The sequence below is a fragment of the Micropterus dolomieu genome, linkage group LG12 (genome assembly GCF_021292245.1).
Source record: "Micropterus dolomieu isolate WLL.071019.BEF.003 ecotype Adirondacks linkage group LG12, ASM2129224v1, whole genome shotgun sequence".
Classification (NCBI taxonomy): domain Eukaryota; kingdom Metazoa; phylum Chordata; class Actinopteri; order Centrarchiformes; family Centrarchidae; genus Micropterus; species Micropterus dolomieu.
The window spans coordinates 31,939,388-31,957,542 of NC_060161.1; the positions used below are offsets into that span (position 1 = coordinate 31,939,388).

General features: G+C 41.1%; 1 protein-coding gene across 2 annotated transcripts; it reads right to left on the minus strand.

Annotated features, from left to right (window-relative positions):
* Positions 1-4,808: 4,808 nt before the first annotated feature.
* LOC123981098 (toll-like receptor 2 type-2) lies at positions 4,809-17,975 on the minus strand. Of its 2 annotated transcripts, none has more exons than XM_046065742.1 (12): positions 17,882-17,975; positions 14,393-14,646; positions 13,069-13,225; positions 12,797-12,946; positions 11,082-11,288; positions 10,504-10,626; positions 8,863-9,013; positions 7,851-8,015; positions 7,328-7,507; positions 7,092-7,232; positions 6,510-7,015; positions 4,809-6,064 (listed from the first exon to the last, which is right to left on the minus strand). In XM_046065742.1, exons 1-12 carry the CDS (start codon positions 17,902-17,904, stop codon positions 5,653-5,655), a joined length of 2,469 nt encoding a protein of 822 aa, XP_045921698.1. In that variant the 5' UTR covers positions 17,905-17,975; the 3' UTR covers positions 4,809-5,652. The 2 variants fall into 2 exon arrangements, with proteins under 2 accessions (XP_045921698.1, XP_045921699.1); XM_046065743.1 differs by lacking the exon at positions 17,882-17,975 and adding an exon at positions 16,442-16,517.
* Between the last annotated feature and the right edge of the window lie 180 nt (positions 17,976-18,155).

Consider the following 18,155-nt stretch of genomic DNA (forward strand, 5'->3'; position numbering starts at 1 on the left):
ACATTTTAAACAGTTTGTCAGTGGCGCTTGGCAACCCTCATCTTGAAGTGGGATTGTCGTTCTTGCAATGATGATGTACTGAGCTATTGTACTGGGATGTCTTTAACACACAAGCTTGGACTGGTGAACTCACACTGCTGCCTCAGGAGATCCCTCTAGAAGAGAGATACTTGTGCCAGTCCGGGAAAACACTGGTATAAGAAATAGGGCTGATGAGCAGGGCTGGACTGCTAATCCAGGGGGGAACAAGTGAGCTGCAATCCACTCTGTGCCACTAAAACCTACACACTGGTAATTTAAAAGGTCCAGTGGGTAGAATTTAGTGGAATCTAGCACTGTAGTTGCAGTGCATTATTTAGTTTGACGAACATAAACTGGATTATCAAAGGCAACACCTTTTCCATTCCTACATAGATACTTTTACAGGGAAGATAATGTTTGAGCGTAGCTAAGTCTCAGTCATGCAGACACACTTTTATGGTATTTTATATGTTAGATATTCTAGCAGCTTATCAGTTTCTTACACAGCATAATTGCCTTCCTTCACTTATTATAGTCCTCTTTCTCAGCAGCTGATTAATGTGAGTCCAATGTTCACTCTCCTTTTAACTTTGGTTTGCTCCAACAACTCTGGAGCAAACTATTTGTAACTGATAGAGACACCTCTATTGGAAAAGATATCATTAAGACAATATAAAGACATAGTGCTACTGTTCTCACTGAATCAGCCCCTCCTATGTGTTATAAAAGAGAAGCGGGAGCCTCATTTAGTGATATGTCGCTGTACACACAGTTGTCACTTGGGGAATTCCCATTCTTTTTACAACAGTAAATCTGAATCCTTTTTATATTTTACAGATTCTTAAGTGCAGCCAAGTGAAGAAGGAGAATTATGGTGATTCTCTGGTCAGTTTTCTAATACACTGCATGCACAAGAAGTCTTAATTTTTATGACACCAACACGGACATGTAACTTTTATTTTCTGACTCTGGTTTCCTGCAGGATGGACATTTACGTCATTTCACTGTGAAATGTCGTACTGACCGTAAGGATTACACTATTGACTGTGATCAACATCGCACAGTGCTGGAGGCAATAAAGTCTTCTGAACACTATCAGAAGAAGATGAAGAAGAGTTTAGATGAAAATATTGTGATTCAGCTGGGTAAAGAGGATCGTGAATCTATTGTTGCAACACATTTCCCTTGTTCTTGTATCCAGGATGGTGAGTCTCTGATCATAACATGTACATCAGAAAAGGTTGAAGAGGCTCTAGACCAACATGACAAAACAATACATTCAAGGGACGACTATTCTGTCTTCTACATTGACACAGTAGGAGGACAAAATGCTAAAACAAAGAAGCTTTTCAGAAGTAAAGCTGTCAAACAGTTCAAGTATCTGTGTGTTTATGGTGAGAAGGGGATGACTGTGGAAGAGGCTCTGAGAAGAGACGGCCGCTTCACTGATGACCTCGGCTCCTTCACTCTGTCTGACAGTAGCGATCCAAACTGCATCACTGAACGTACACGAAAGGTTGACAACCTGGATAAAAAAAAATTCAGGTTATGTCTTGAACGGAACAAGAGATCAAAAAATCAAAACACAACACCGGTCTTAGATCAGGTCAAAGGCGCTCTTGCACTTATGCGTCTCCGCCGGCTCGGCCTTCGCACACCATTACCGGGAATATTTCTCTCCAACGTGCGCTCACTGTACAACAAACTTAATGAACTACAGCAGTTGTTAGGGAAAAACAAAGACTTTTATTCGTCTTCTGTTTTATGCTTCACGGAGACGTGGCTGTGTAAATCGATACCGGACTCAGCGCTGCAGCTGGCAGGCTTCCAACTCTTCAGAGCGGATCGTGACGCAGCTCTCTCGGGCAAAACAAAAGGTGGAGGTATCTGTTTTTACATCAACAGTGGCTGGTGTAACAATCTGAAAGTGATTAAACAGCACTGTTCTCCTCATCTAGAATCCTTGTTTATAATGTGTAAACCTTTCTACTCCCCCCGTCAGTTTGCTTCGTTCACTCTTGTTGGTGTTTACATTCCACCGCAGGCCAACGTGCAGGAGTCACAGCGCATGCTCGCCGACCAGATACTGTGTGTAGAGCAGACAAACCCAGATTCCCTTGTTATTGTCCTCGGTGACTTTAACAAAGGAAATCTCAGCCATGAACTCCCCAAATACAGACAGTTTATTAAATTTCCGACCAGAGAACAGAACATTCTGGATCACTGTTACACTACATTAAGCGGTGCCTATCACGCTGTCCCCCACGCTGCACTAGGACAATCTGACCACGTCATGGTCCACCTGATTCCTGCATACAAGCAGAAATTAAAGCTCTGTAAACCTTTTGTGTGGACATCAAAGTAGTGGACTAGTGAATCTATGGAAAACCTCTGGGCGGGTTTGGACTGGGATGTTTTCAGGACTGCTCCCAACAGCCTGGATGAGTTTACAGAGGCTGTGATGTTCTTCATCAGCTTCTGTTAGCACTGCTGTGTACCATCATGCACCAGGGTGACTTACATAGTGCACTCAAAGGTTTATTTGTGAAACAAAGAGAAACCCTGGTTTGACAGCCAAGCTCAGACGGCTGAGGTTGGATGAGGACAAGGAATTTAGGAGTGGAGACAGCGCCAGATTGAAGGACTCAAAACACATTTTCAGCAAGTTGGTGAGAGTTGCTAAATAACCGTACTCAGAGAGACTACAACACCTGACCGACTCTGCTTCTAACTGGAGGGTGCTGACAGACATCAACACGACCCATGAGCCCCACTGATACTTACACCATTAACCCCCCATCCCATTTCTTTATGTTTGCACATGTAAATATTTTGCCTGTCACTGCACAAACAGCCTTATTGTACATCCATCCATCCATCATCAACCGCTAATCCTGCGTAGGTTTCCAGGGTCGCAGGGGGCTGGAGCTAATCCCAGCTGACATCGGGCGAAAGGCGGGTAACCCCTGGACAGGTCGCTAGTCCATTGCAGGGCCACACATAGACAAACAACCACTCACACCTAAGGACAATTATAGAGACAACAATTAACCTAGCCTGCATGTCTTTGGATGGCGGGAGGAAGCCGGAGCACCTGGAGAGAACCCATGCAGACACGAGGAGAACATGCAAACTTCACACAGAAAGGTCGGGCAACCAGGGTTTGAACCCATTGTACATATTATTTATTATTGTTTTATATTTTTTATGTTGTCAATTTAATATTTATATTTTTTTGTTAATTGTTATGCACCAAGACACCAAAGCACGTATGTGTATGTGGACGTTTATTTGGCAATAAAGCTGTTTCAGATTTCTTATGCAGTTCTTCAGAGAGGAATCAGTGTCAGAACATCAGTGGAAGAGAGCAGCAGCAGTAACAACTCGGATTCATGAAAAATCTGTTTTCAGGTCCGAAAGAGTCGATGGAGAATAAGATTTCCCGATGATCATGAAGCACTGAACCTGAGGAAGGAAGACTTTGGAAGGATCTGGCATTCATTGAATGAAGTTCACAGAGTCAGGAACCTACTAAAACTGGGGGAATCAGTCTGTAAAATTTCACGTGGTGTCATTCGTGCGAGTGCAAGATGATTATTAGCAGGGCTCTAAATCGTGACTATTTCACTCTAAAGTATGAGCATGCTGTGTGAGTAAAGATCGCAACCTACCGTACCAAACATGTAGAGCATTTTATCTTGCACAAGGATTTAATGAATGAAAACAATCCACAAAAGTGAAAATCTGCTGTTACTGGAATTAATATGATACTAGTGGTAAGCTATATAGAATACTAATATATGAAATCATAATCAATATAGTAACAGTATATAATTATTAAAATTATACATTATATATTATACTATAATAGTATACTATTGAATAAACATTGTATGAATACCTCAGGTCAAGACTCTGCAGTCTACTTACATCTGAAGGACAGAGGACACTCGTTTGAGGACCACCAGGTGCACATTTTAGACAGAGAAGATGGATGGTTTGAAAGAGGTGTCAAGGAAGCCATCTACACCAGGGTTGAGAAGCCGTCATTGAACAGAGGAGGGGGTCTACGCCACCACTTATCCCCCACTTACAATGCTGTCCTTTCATCACTTCCCAGGAAACTCAACAAACGTAACCTATTGGCCTCAGGTGAAGATACCAACGATGGTCGTTCAGTCTTGGCCTGGGTAGTCCTAATGACCGTAACGACTGTCGTTACAGCAACCAGGAACACTAACGAACCAGCGGTATTGATGACCCGGGCCAACGACCCCACTGAGGTTAAATAGCTGAGTTTCCCTGCCAGTCAGTCAGAACTGAAGAAGTCCTTTGGATGAGGGACGAAACGTCTTCCAGTATCTTCAACCAAGTCCAGTTGCCCTTGATTTTAACCTTCGTTGAGTAACTATGACCTGGATGACTGAGAATCTTCACAGACAGTATGAATACATGCATTTATACTAGTTACTCCTCCACGTATTGGACAGATGTAGATTAAGCCTGAGCCAGGATGGGGATCAAGTGGTTGCAGTACGATGGCAATGCTCTGCTGTGTTTATATTGTCAACGATGTGGCCCGTCCCTTGCAGGCAACTCTAAACCGGGTCAACACCGTTTAAGCTTGAAACTTTGAAGTTGCACGACAACAGTAAGAAACACAAAACTTGTAGGGACCGATGCATCACCTGTCATTGATTAATACCTGTACCGGGAAAACAGAGGGTGTGACAAATCATGTGGTAGGTAGGTTTATTGTCACAATATAACAATTTATAGAGTGAAATTGAGTTTTGTAACTCCCTTCTGCTACATAGCAGACAATATACATACATACAGATACATGTGCTTCTGCGACCACCTGAGAAAGTTGGTCCCACCAGTGCTACACATTGAAAAGTTAGTCTGGAGCCTTGGATGTGTTTGTTCTCTTTAGCTATGAACATTCCTGAGCCGCAGAACAAATGTATACAACTGCCACTCAACACAAACAACGAAAATGAAGGTACTACGAGGAAACGAATGAAAAGATTTGGTCCAATGCCGCAGAAACAAATGCATTCCTTTAAATAACTGACCGACTTTAATTCATTGTTTCATTCATTTGTATAAAACATAGACATAATGATTAGGTTATTCAAACAATATTCTCAATGTGCCTTTTTTTCATTACTGATTTATTGTTAAACAGTCACCTACAAAATGTAGTTGAACCCTTAAATGTACAAACTGAGGAAACCAAGTGGTCTGATTACTGCAGATTAAATTGATTCTTTCAGCCCACTTTAACAAAATATATTACATATATACAGGTCATTTCAAAAGGTAAATGAAAGTCACAATATTTGTCTGTGAAATTAAATCTCCTCGCTTAATATACATCTTTGTCTGAGTCTTCTTTTACACCTTATCTACTCATCTTATCTTTTATGTTGGCATTCTCCTAACGTTTTCGATACTTACGTTTTTAAATTTTTGTCTTGCTGCTCATCTCATCTCTTTTCTTTCTTTTGACTCTGTTCTCATCCCTTGTTATCCCTTTTATCCATTTCTTTTCCTCTTTTCCTTCTCTTATCTTCTTTTTTGATTTTTTTTCGCTGCTCACTCTCTTCATCACTTTTTCTTTCCCTCTCAGTCGTCATCCTCTTCTCCGCTCAAAGCGTTGCGGAGACTTCTCCAGAACTCCCCAATCTTCTCCTCTTCCTGAGGCCACTCCAGGTAGGTGGTGGAGCTCATGAGTTTGCGCAGTTTGCAAAAGCGTTTGGGGATGTTGTCCTTGGACAGCGGCTCCAACAGGATCAAGATGGCCGCTTCTCTGCCAGCATTCCCATCGAAAAGCCAGAAGTGGGAGAAGTCGAGCTCGTAGCGGCACCAGTCAGACTGGACAAAATTCTCTGAGAGGATGAAGACGGTCCGTCGGCTGCGCTCCATGGCGTTCATGATGTTGTCCACAATCCAGTGTCCAGGAAGGAAATCCCGCTTGTGGAGGCACAGGGATAGAGGCCGGGGGCTTCTGTTAGTCCCAGAGTCTTCATCATTTTCCCTGTTGGATTATAAACCAGAGAAGAAGTTATGTTTCCCCAACGGTTTAGACTGTGTTTGTGGAAGGTGGGGATCAGTGTGCTCGGAATAAATGGCTGTTGAGAGTCAGCTGCAAAAGTGCATGGCACAGGCAGATTGCATGTTTCTTATATGGTAATTTTTCCATTTTGTAAAACTGAACATGAATGCACCATTCCTGCAGACTACACAAGAAATTGGCAACCAATAACTGTAAAGCAGGTCATCTCAAAATAGAAATGATTAACTTTATGATGGGTTTTTTGACATTTGTGATAAATATTGAAGGCAATTTGTTTGAGGAATGGTAAAACCATATTTTCTTTTTTTACAATATTTTTGAGGCAAAGTGACAAGTGATGTAGCTTTTGAAATGTCTAAATAACAAACAACTACACAAACTGAAAATGTAAAAATTCTGACTTTACCTTGGCTCCTCCAGCTCAGGTACCAAGAAGTTTTCCACCCAGCTAGTGTCTCTCTCACTGTAGGACACAAAGGCGTCAAAGGATAGCAACGCTTCTGAATCCCCTGCATCTCTGTGTCGCCGTCGCTGGGAGCTACGCTTGGCTTTCAGCCATGCCCATGTCATCTTGATGTACCAGAATGCATGGACTCGCCACAACAGGGAAACCACCAGAGTGGCAACAAACACCGCCATGACACACGTCACAGACACAAATAAAACCATGTGGCACTCAGAAATGGGGAGGCTGACTTGACCCACCAGTTCCCCTTGCAGGTAAAGAGGAGAGTCGCAGACGTAGTTCTCCTCTCCATCTGTTAAATGCATGTCTCCACCTCCTTTTATAACCGACTGGAAGAAATTGACAAAGTCGCAGGAGCAGACAAATTTGTTCTGACCCATCTGGAGGCTCTGGAGTCGTCTGTACGACTGCAGGTCTGAACGGTCAAACATTTTCAAGGTGTTTGACTGTGGAAGAACAAGGAGAGGGGTCAAACCGGGGAATACAATGAGGAAAGAAATGTAAGATGTGATTGTTTCTTACCTGTATATTCAGTGTTTGCAGATTGGTGAACAGCGATCCAGGGGGTATTCTAAGAAACTTGTTTCCAGAGAGGTGGAGCTCTCTCAGGGCAGGCAGGTCCAAAAGGAAGCCTTTGAGATCATTGTTGCTCAGATCCAACACCTGTATATGATAAAGTAAAAGGTAAAAGTAGCTTATCAATGAGGTTTTATATATATTTTTTTGATGGTGTCAGGTTCATGGTCCACTTTCAGTACCTCCAGAGTTGTGGGTAGACAGGGGCTGATGGTTGTGAGTTTAGCCCTGGAGATGTTGAGGTATCGCAGGGTGGCGGGCCAGGTGCAGCCCTGGGGCATGGAGCTGTATCCATTCCTGCTGATGTCTAGGTGGGTCAGTTTGGAGAGCTTCGCTACCAGTCGGCTAACCGTGGACAAAGACTGGACAGCAGAGTCACAGAGGGAGACAAGTCTTCAGCAGCAGGTAATCTCTTCTTGAAACCTTTTTAAAAGTATCCTTGTATTTACAATGATTTGTGCTGTGATGATCAGTTTACTCGTCAGCAGGGGTGCTACTCAGCCTGTGAAGCAATGGTTAGCATGATAGATTATAGCTGAAATAAGACAGATTGAGTAATAGTAACATTAGCTTTCATTTTTGCTTCCAGATAAGTTTGGTAAAACTGAAATTGTGCTAACAAACAGTGATCACTTTTGTTCCTGGTGGCTGTACTTCTTAAAACAAAAATAATAGGACGGTTGTTTGACGGTATTATGAAGGCACCTGAAGAGCATTTCCACTGATGTTTAAAACTCTGAGTTCCTTCAGCGTCCCTTTTCCATCACACAGTGTCTCCACCAGAGTCATGTCAGTCAGCAGGTTGTCGGACATGTCCAGATACTGCAGGTTGACCAGCAGGTGGGATGTCGCACAGGGCATCACAAAGGCCTGAGGGTAAAAGTCATGCATTGCTTATGAAGCTCAGAGGGTTGGAATAAATTTTAGAATACCTCTGTCAGTCACTCAGTGGTTCATTTTGCTAATAAGTGCCTGGCTACACCAGAAAGAGGCAAAGTGAGAGTCATTTGCATGTCCTGTGTTGCATGCTTGGTGACAGCTGCTGCAGGGATAGTTATTAAGCTACTGTGGCTAACTGGTAACATCGTACGGCAAGTCAGACACAATAGAGAGCCGAAGTCTTGACGCCACATCCATGCTACCCAGTGTCCTCTTAGATCATATAACTCACTGCAGTCTGTCATTGAGGGTTTCTCTTATTGGCCTTTCTGAAAATACCAAGCACGGTGCTGCAATATTCGTGGCACTTTTTTATTAATTAAGAATGACCATTTACATTTTCATTAACTCAGTTCATTCAAATTGAATTATTCCTCATATTTTTCAGGGTTTAAGGTAGCAGCTTCAGCTAAAACTGAAATTATAAAATGTAAAATTCCTTTTCATTAATGGAAAATGTCATTCTTTAGAACAGGATTTGGGCCACAGGAAAATAAATATTAAGAGCTCTGAGATATAATTTTGACTCATCCTAAAGTCAGTATTATATAAGTCAAGACTTTGAGATTTAAAATAACTTGAGATAGTAGTTGGTATTCATTGGACTGATGTTGGAATTCTTCCTTTAAAATCACACTCCTAATTTTATTCTCACAATTCAGACATTTTCTTTCTTCTTTTGTTTTAAAATGTCAGGACTTTTGTTCTAGGTATTTAGGTGACTGATGCTACTGCATTTACCGTTTAATACTTGTGACAGATAATTATCAACTTGTACCTGAGAGTGTATAACAGACACCCTCCTGGGGTAGCGCAGCAGAAACTGCAGCTGCAGAAACGAGGTAAACTTGAAGATATCTAGCACCACGAGGTTTCGTACGAAGAACTCGTCAGTGCTTCTATGATCACTCCAGCTTGCCCGCTCCCACCTAAACACCAACCAAAAAATATCAAAAGATTACAGTTTTCATGCAGTTATCCATTTAGCTGCTGCTTCAAAGCAACTTACATTTGCTACACATGTCAGAGGAGCAATAGGGGTTAAATGTCTTGCTCAGGGACACATCAGTGGAAGTGTCACAGTGGGGAATTGAACCTGGGTCTCTCACACCAAAGGCAAGTGTCTAAGCCACTCTTCCATACTCCCCCCGCTTTTAAATATTCTGACTTTTTTTGTTTTTTGTGTTACCAGTGGTTCTTTAACTTTTTCACGTCAACAACCCCTAAACAAGGACCCCATCTGAAAGAAATTTTGCTTTTAGAATCAGAAACAGTTTTACTGCCAAGTAGGTTATCAAGGAATTTTCTTTGGTGGCTTATATAAATATAAAGTAACAAATTGACAAGATATAAAACAAATATAAATGAATCATAAAGAATATGTAAGAATTTGACATGCAAAATATTGACAGTCTGTACTGAAAAGGGGTGGGGGAGAGGGAAGGTCTGAAACTGTGTCCATGATAGGGAGGGGTCAGAGTCCTGAAGGCCTACAGGTCCTTGAGGGGTGGAAGATTCATTGGTATGTTTGATTGGTTTAGATTGGTAGATGTTTTATTTCAGAAAGTGTATGAAACTCATGACCAAATTGTGTTACGTATGGATGGAATTATAGAGAAAAGAAACTATTCCCCTTTTTGCTGGGGACCCCCCGGAACAACATCAAGGACCCACTATGACAGCCACTGTCTAATGCAATACATTACCGGATTGAAAGCTGCTCTTCTGCTTTTTTCTTTTCCTCTTGTGAAGTAATGCACCATGTCAAAGCTTCTCGGGTTCTTGTTCATGTGTTGTGATGTTTTAGTGGTTTAAAAAACAAAAATGAAGCAACAATGCACTGAGCCCAAGCCAAATTTCCCTTCGGAGACAACAAACAGACAACCTACCCTAACAGTGTTCTTGAAATATCACAATATCCTCAAATTTGGAACTTTTCCTCAGATAACCCACATTTTCAAATATGTGTCTGTATTATTTAAGTGTAAGTGAGCATCAACAACTTTATTTTCACTTTGACTGGACAAAGCATAACAATTTGCACCCATATTTACTGTTCATTAAGACTTTAGGGCAATTTATGAATGTGACACTTTTTGTCTCAACCCAGAGTTGTGTTAGCTTTAGACATTTTTATAAATTGAATGCTGGTTGTTAATTACTGGCTGGACAGTTTTAGAAGTTCCCCGCCACTGAGATGCATAACAGATACAGAAACATCACTTCCCAGCAGTGCTTATGGATCCTATATCAACAACTTTCATACATGTGTTCGGTGTTGCCAAATATAATGGCAGACATCTTTCTTGCTAATGATCAGTCAACCAAATGTGCTGCTGTTTTCCCCCACTCACTGAACACAACTTAGGAGAAAGTTGCTAAGTTGGCAACACTGAGTTTGATCACACTGGTGTCCTACCTGCCCTCGCCAGTCAGTGTGGCATTGTCCACGGACAAGACGGTGAGCGGCACTCCATCCAACACCATCAGGAGGTCAACAATGGCCTCATCCGACACAGTAAGGTTACGGAGTGTCAGGTGCCTGAAGAGTGACATCACAGAAGAGTGACAGGTTTGTCAAACTGATGTTTTTTGCCATGTGGCAGCAATATCTCACATTCTCAATTTCACCTTTGACTGGTTTCAAATGGCAGGAAGAAGTCTGTAATTTGAACTTAAATCAGTGAAATAGAGAAAGAAGTTTTGCATATACCGTGTACTGCAGAGCATGAAAGTAATGCAGGTAATGGCAAGATAAATATACTGTATATTTCAAAAAATTACATCCTGTTCACGTAAGATTCCCATGATTTGCACCACTGGACAACTCAGTTATTGGCTGTTTGACTGAAGAGTTGGTTGTGTACATCTTAAATATACTATGCATTGAAAAAATGTAATTTAATATTTCTTTATTATTTTTCCTTACGTATTATGATGAGTGTCACAGTCAAAATGAATGTAGTTTTGTTAAATAGTAAAGCAGTGTGGCCACACCTGATTCTCCTCCTTGCTGTCTCTCTGAAAGCCTGAACAGACTGGTTCCCAATCAAATGGAGGTCTTCAAGAATGATTGGCGTCTCAGGGTACGTCAAGTCACCGAGCACAGCCGAGGCTAAGGATATGTTTTTTAAAAATGGACTGTGGAGGCTCAAAGTGACATGACCCAGTGGCCATATGTCCGCTAGAGCACCAGCTTCATACCTGCAGAGAGAGAAAGAGACAGGAGAGAGTCAAAGACTGTCTCTCACCGACAACAGCGACAATACCACATCTACTGACATGCAGTCCACTAACACCATAAAACGACCCTGTGTTGTGCTCCCGGCAGACTCTAACATAAACTCCATTAAGGATAAAAACCAACAACAAAGTTTAATGTGCTAAAGCCAATATTGTAACTAAGAATTGTTCCTTTTAGAGTTATCTCTCAATGGAAACAAGTTTCTGCCACTACATATCAAGCTTTCCTCCTCACTAGAGGAAGAGCTGGACCCTGATCCTTCTCACAAGAGGTGTTACAATAACTATCACAATAGAAAATAAACTCCATCGCGTGTCTTCATTCCGCTGCAGCAAAGTGCGGCTGTGTCCGAAATCACCCACTACTCACTATATTGTCCACTATATAGATATAGTATAGCTCGCCATTTTGTAGTGCTGTCCGAATGTATAGTGATAATTATTATACCCTATAGAGTCCACTCAATGTATCCCAGAATGCATTTTGAAAAGTAGTGTACAACCGATGGTCACTAACCAAGCCGTATTTACCATCATGCACTGCACTGATAGAAAAAAGTGATTGTCCGACGGCAATGACGTAATGATTGGGGTAGTGTCCGAAAGTGTTGTTATAATAATGCGAGTGAGCTCACTATATAGTCCTCTACATACAACTCCCTATATATGGGGGGCAGGGAGTAATGAATGAGTGGGGATTTAGGACACAGCCTCACATCAGCCCAAACATCAGTATGTGATGTCACCATTACACAGAAGTACTTCCGCCGGCTACACATACAGGTCCGTGTGCGGCGGGGGCGTCACTTACTGATCCTTAGTAGTTGTATTTCAGATTTGCACTTCAGAAACGCTTGGGAAGTAGTGTGTGGGGACGCTACTGCGCTACTTGATCAATAAAAGAGCTTCGCTACTGAAAAGCTGTTTGATTCAGAAAACCACCAAGCTACTGAGAAATGTAGTTAAACTAGTAACGGTGCTACTTGTGCCCAACACTGCAAAGTAAATGGGGAGTGATTAGTTCCTACTAGCCTACAGTGATGCAGCCAGGAGCAGCCATCTAACGTTAGCTAATGTCAGATCCACCGCTTATTGTTGTTTTATCGAGGTTAACAGCTTCTCAACCATCTCTGTTGCTGTAACTTACGTGACCCACACAATACTGCAACATAACTCACTGGACAACAACACACTGGAAGATTACTTACTGCGGTCTAACTGTTATAAACTGTGGTAGCAGTCTCATTTACAACATTTAGTGTAGCTCACTAACCGTTTCATTATCATCCAATACATTTAGCTGTGTTGATGTTGCTGAGCCTCCGGTGAAAGACACAAAAACAGGAATGAATAAAAAAATTTTAATTGGACACAAACAGGCTTCAGTTACTTTAAAGAAGTGTTTTTCTTTTTCTTGTGAAGACATCTGGCTCTCAGGTAACAACACAATAACAGTGTCAGTCTCCCACCTCTTCAGATTGTTGGCTCGCACTGTGAGCTCCTCCAGCTGAGTGACTCCAGACAGATCTCCTCTCTTTAGCTCCTCCAGAGCGGGACCTCCAAACCACAGCCTCCTCAGCCTGATCAGCTTCTGAAACACTGGAGAAGAACCCAGGCAGCTGGAGGAGAGGAGGGGAGAGAAGGCGCTGCATTAAAAGACTAAAAGCATTTGGACACTTGTACATCATACGCGATGTGGAGGCTTCTGCTTGCTCTTTATACTGTAACTTGAGAGCTTTACCTGTATGGGTTGTTGAGCAGGTTGAGCTGCTGCAGAGCTCCTAGTTTGCTGAACCATTCATGGTGGAGATCAGTCAGCTGATTGTCAGACAGATCGAGCTCCTCCAGGCTCCAGAGAGGGTCAAACGCTGACGTATGGATCACAGCTAGTCTGTTACCTGGAGGACACATTAAAACATGGCACTCAGGGGTCAACCCTTCGACTGATTATTATCATAATTGTTTTTATGGTTATTGTTATTATCATTGTTGTTATTATGCTTATTATGTTTATTTACTAGCAATCAGCAGATATGATTTAATTATTTATTGATGAACAAAACAGAAATATGATCTAGGTTTGCAGTTGCTGAATAGACATATAACCCCTACAACCCTATGGGGAGGAATGTAGTTGTTATTGTCATTGTTGTTGTGTCAAGGTTTGTTGCTATAATCACTATCTTTGTTATTACAATTGTCATTGTTGTTATCATTGCAACTTTTGTTATTGTTGATATTGTTATCATCGTTTTTTATGTAATCATTAGTGTCATTATTGTTGAATTGTTGTTATGTCGGTGTTATTATATTATTGTTTTAATTATTGTTGCATTGTTTTGTTTTTTTGGGGGCAAAGTACATTTCTGACCAGGCTGCAAGCTATTCAAACCTCTCAGGTCATCAGGTGGTGGTTTCCTAGCCCTAACCTGGAAGAAGATCCAGTTTAGGAACTTTTGATCAAGGAACAAACTTCCTGATGAGGAGATTCAGAAGTTCAGTCTTGACCTTAGGCAAAGCGAAACATGGATGAGAAGTCCTTGAAGTGCTCGTGAAAACACACTAATTTGAGCTTGGAGGTGAGATTGTCTAGTCAGTTTACATTAGTTTTAATTAATTTACAAACAATTAATTATTTATATTTATTACAACCTTACACGCTAATATATGATATATTATCATTAACTACAGAACTTGTTAATATCAATGTATTGTTCAGCAGAGTATGTTATGTCAAATAACATATCATTTTATAGTTCAACATCCCGTTAGTCTTATCCATCGGTACACTGTCAAAGCATCATGAGAGCTTTCTTCTCTTTGTCAAAAAGACGAGGGGTAAAATATTTCTGTACAATACAGTAGTAGATCCCTACTAATGCTCACATATGAACAGAAAATCTCAAAGAAATCATAACTCCTTACTTAATCATGCTTAAGAAATGAATCTTACTTTTCATGCACTATGCGCATGCATTATATCTTCTTCTTTTTTGTTTATTTTTACAGATAGGGCTTGTTGAAGTCTTACTCCTATAAACCAAATAAAATCCCATCAGCATTACCGTGAAGATTCAACACCCTCAGTTGCGCGTGGCCTGTCAGGTCATCAGCGGCCACCATGGTGATGTTGTTGAAGGAGAGATCGAGAGTCAAGGCACGCTCTGTTACTGTGGGAACGCTGGTGAATTCACCGTAGGAGCAGTTACAGGAGAGCTGCTGGTCACAGCGATCGCAGGATGGGTGTGAGCTCTGACCCCAGCAGGGAGAGAGGAGGAGGAAGAGCAGGGTGAGGAAAAGGTTGGTTGGCTGTCCCATACTGTATGGAAAAAAAGACAAATTTAATGGAAACACGTAAGAAAGAAAAAGAGTGATGGCGTGGATGCATTTATCAGATAGTGAATTGAGAAAGAAAGTAAATGAGAAGGAAAGTGAAAAGTGTATCATCATTAGGAAGCAAGAGACAAAAGTAAAAGAAACCCAGGGAGGAAGTTGGATTTGATTAAAAAAAAGGAAGCTTTCAGCGTTTATTGTGACTTTCAAAAAGCCTTTGTGTACACACTTCTTCCAAAGGGAATGAAAACAACAAGCAGACAGGAATTTCATTTGTCTTAACATCCTGAACATAAACTTCCCAGATGTATAAACTTCATGTGTGTTTGTTCAGTTGTGCGCACACCAAAAAATATGTGTATAAAGTATGTTTGTACCTAGTAGATGATTTATTAATGTTTAACAGGGGTGGTGGCCAAATGGGAAACACACACACAATTTTACATGCTTTAAAAAGAGAAAAGTAGCAAGTCCAAGTAGCTAGCCCTAACCTGGAAGAAGATCCAGTTTAGGAACTTTTGATCTAGGAACAAACTTCCTGATGAGAAGATTCAGAAGTTCAGTCTCTGTGTTTGTTCAGTTGTGCGCACACCAAAAAATATGTGTATAAAGTATGTTTGTACCTAGTAGATGATTTGTTAATGTTTAACAGGGGTGGTGGCCAAATGGGAAACACACACACAATTTTACATGCTTTAAAAAGAGAAAAGTAGTAAGTCCAATTTCCCTAGAGGCAGGTCATTTGATTTTACGTAAAAACAACAGTATTTACAGTCGTGGTTAAACTTATTGGACCACAGAAACACACCACTGCTGTCTAGCAAATAACTTATCGACTTTATCACAAAAAAACTAAATGTGGCCATACGCCATCAGTTGTGTCACCGATATGATATCAAACTCAAACAGGTTGAAGAGCCTCACATCAAGGAGGGACTCTTTCTTCATGTTAGCTTCATGTAATGAATCCATGATGACGAGAGATGTTCCAAGGAGAAGCCACTGAAAAGCTGAAAAAAGCTATTATTACTCCTGGCGGTCCAAAATGCTTGTGGTCTAAAACACAACACTCCTCTGGTACTAAAAGCACCTGGTCCACATAGAGTAAGCTAAAAGGACCGCAAACTGAGCTTACTAACAAATGGCAGAGCCTGCAGTTAGTAGCAGTGCCATTAAGATGGATAATAATACATTATACTTTCGTAGAAAAGGTCCGTTGTTGCACCAATCTCATGATACTTTTTGTCCTGTCAACATTATTTTCAGCCATATAATAATGTTTATGCAGTCAACACTTTTGCAGACAATTCATCTGATTTTGGGCTTGGTGGTGACAGACAGAAAATACAACTGATACAAATGACGCTGCTGGAAATCCCCCTCACGGGCATTAACTAATGTTCCAGTTATTCTACTTTATAGCCCTCATTAGCTCAACGGCTTCCCTTACCCTGACATGTGTCTGTTGTCATAAAAAGGAAAACTAATTGAAACAGCGTTAGAGTTATCAGTCAGACTTCACGCTTGATGGCATATCAATCCAAATGTGATTTACTTTCTGATGAACCTGTACAATCATTTCATTTTTTCATTACCCCTTCCTCCTGGTAGTTATGCCTTTCTCTTTTGTAGTTGTTTAATATGTGTTCAGACCATTACTTCCCCCTTTGGTCTGCACAAAAACATTATCCATGAAGTCAACAAGTATATTTCACATTCTTAATCCAGTTCTTAATGAGTCCACTGTTTCTCATATAATATGTAAGTCTGTGTTGCCTTACCTGATATTTTGTTGAGCTGATTCCTGATAATGAGAGAAAAACTCATTAAAATTGAAAGTCAAGAGAATGCATTGAGAGAGCGTCTTTATGACTCCACACAGAGGAAGTAAAGTCTCTGAGGGGACAGCTGGAGCCCAGTTTAAAAAGAGGTAGTGAGCAAAAAAATGTACTTTCGGAAGGAAACCTGTGGGAGTGTGTGCCTTCTAAAAATGTGCATGTTTAAAGAAAAGTACAGAAAATTCATCTTTTGCACATTTTCAGACTTGTTAGACACATAAGGTCAAATAATTACTAATATTTTTATTTTTATAATTTTATCATATTTTTAAGAAAATCACATGACTTGACTCTCTTTGATCCACTCCTCTCTTAAGTATGACTTTGGAAAACAGCCACATGTTGTATTATTGTATTAACTTGTGTGCGGTTTCTGTTTCATAATATACTGTAACCGCTGTATGTACAGAACCGTGACCACAATCACTTCCGCTTTGTCCCTGGCTTTCAGGCTCTAACCATCTGTTCTCCTTTGCCCCCGCTCGTAAAATCTTGACAGGCAAATAAGCATATAGCAAACATGTTTTACTTTCGTAAGAGAGTAAAGTACAATAATTTCTAACTGAGGAAAAAGAAGAGATGGAAACAAGTCTTTGTTACAAGTTACAAAAAACTATTTAGAGTAGAATTTAATAATTAAATGTGGAATATTTGACTTATTTCATTATGACTCAAAAGTATTGCCATTGGCCCTGTAATGGACTGGCGACCTGTCCAGGGTGTACCCCGCCTTTAGCCTGATGATGGATGGATGGAAGTATTGCCATTGGTTCTTAAATGTTCAAAACACCCTCTAAAGAAAAACCCTTTTAAGAACATCAGTTAAAATGTCCCCACAAGTGTCCTCACATCACCAAAATTGTCATCACTTTACTGGAATGTCCTGGCTTTCCGAAATGTCACTTTCACACACAAACATTTTGTAGACCAAGCAAATAATCAAGAAAATAATTGTCAGAGTAATGAAAAGGTTTGATTAAGGTCAGGGCCGGCCCGTGATGTAGGCGACATAGGCGGTTGCCTTGGGTGCAAAATGTCAGGAGGGCGCCACAAGAGAAAGTTTTTGTTGTGACACCAGTGCATGCGCGATATAAATCAAGTGCGCCCACCTTCGCGCTGTGAGCAAAAGTCGCAGCCAGATTATGACAGAGTTGTAACGTAGTTGTGGTTTTGAAATATGAAAACGTAAAATCTGCGGTGCAACTTTGCTCTGTTTGGGACTGTGAGCTGCAGTTTATCAGAGGTGCTGAAGTTAAGATATTTAGATTTGTGGTGAGATTTCTACCTGATCACAAGTGTTTTCAATTAACTTTGATTTCCACCTGCTTGTCTCATCCAGTCGGTGAAACCCCTTTTTTCCCCGCTGGTACCAGCTCAACTCACCTCGACTCAGTTTTGGCCTCCATTTTTCATTACAGATACTACCCCTTCAATTTAGCTGGTCGCCGTAGCAACGCCACACATAACTGCTGCGACGTAATGTTCATGCGACACACACCCGCGACCCCCACACACCAGTTCTCTCTTGATTTAAGTTTAAACTTTTCAGCATTACTCAGGATGATGTGGGTCACAGCTTAGGATAGTAGCCTATCATGGTAGCTCCAACGGCAATGCAGAGAGAGACAGAGAGTACAAAGCCAAAGACACACTGGGT

Coding starts and splice junctions, on each gene's coding strand:
- LOC123981098 (XM_046065742.1), bottom strand. CDS start 17,904: ATGGAGGCCAAAACTGAGTCGAG. Junction 8,016..8,862: donor TGTCTGTTATACACTCTCAG/GTACAAGTTGAT, acceptor TTTTACCCTCAG/GCCTTTGTGATGCCCTGTGC. Junction 7,233..7,327: donor GTCTACCCACAACTCTGGAG/GTACTGAAAGTG, acceptor TATCATATACAG/GTGTTGGATCTGAGCAACAA.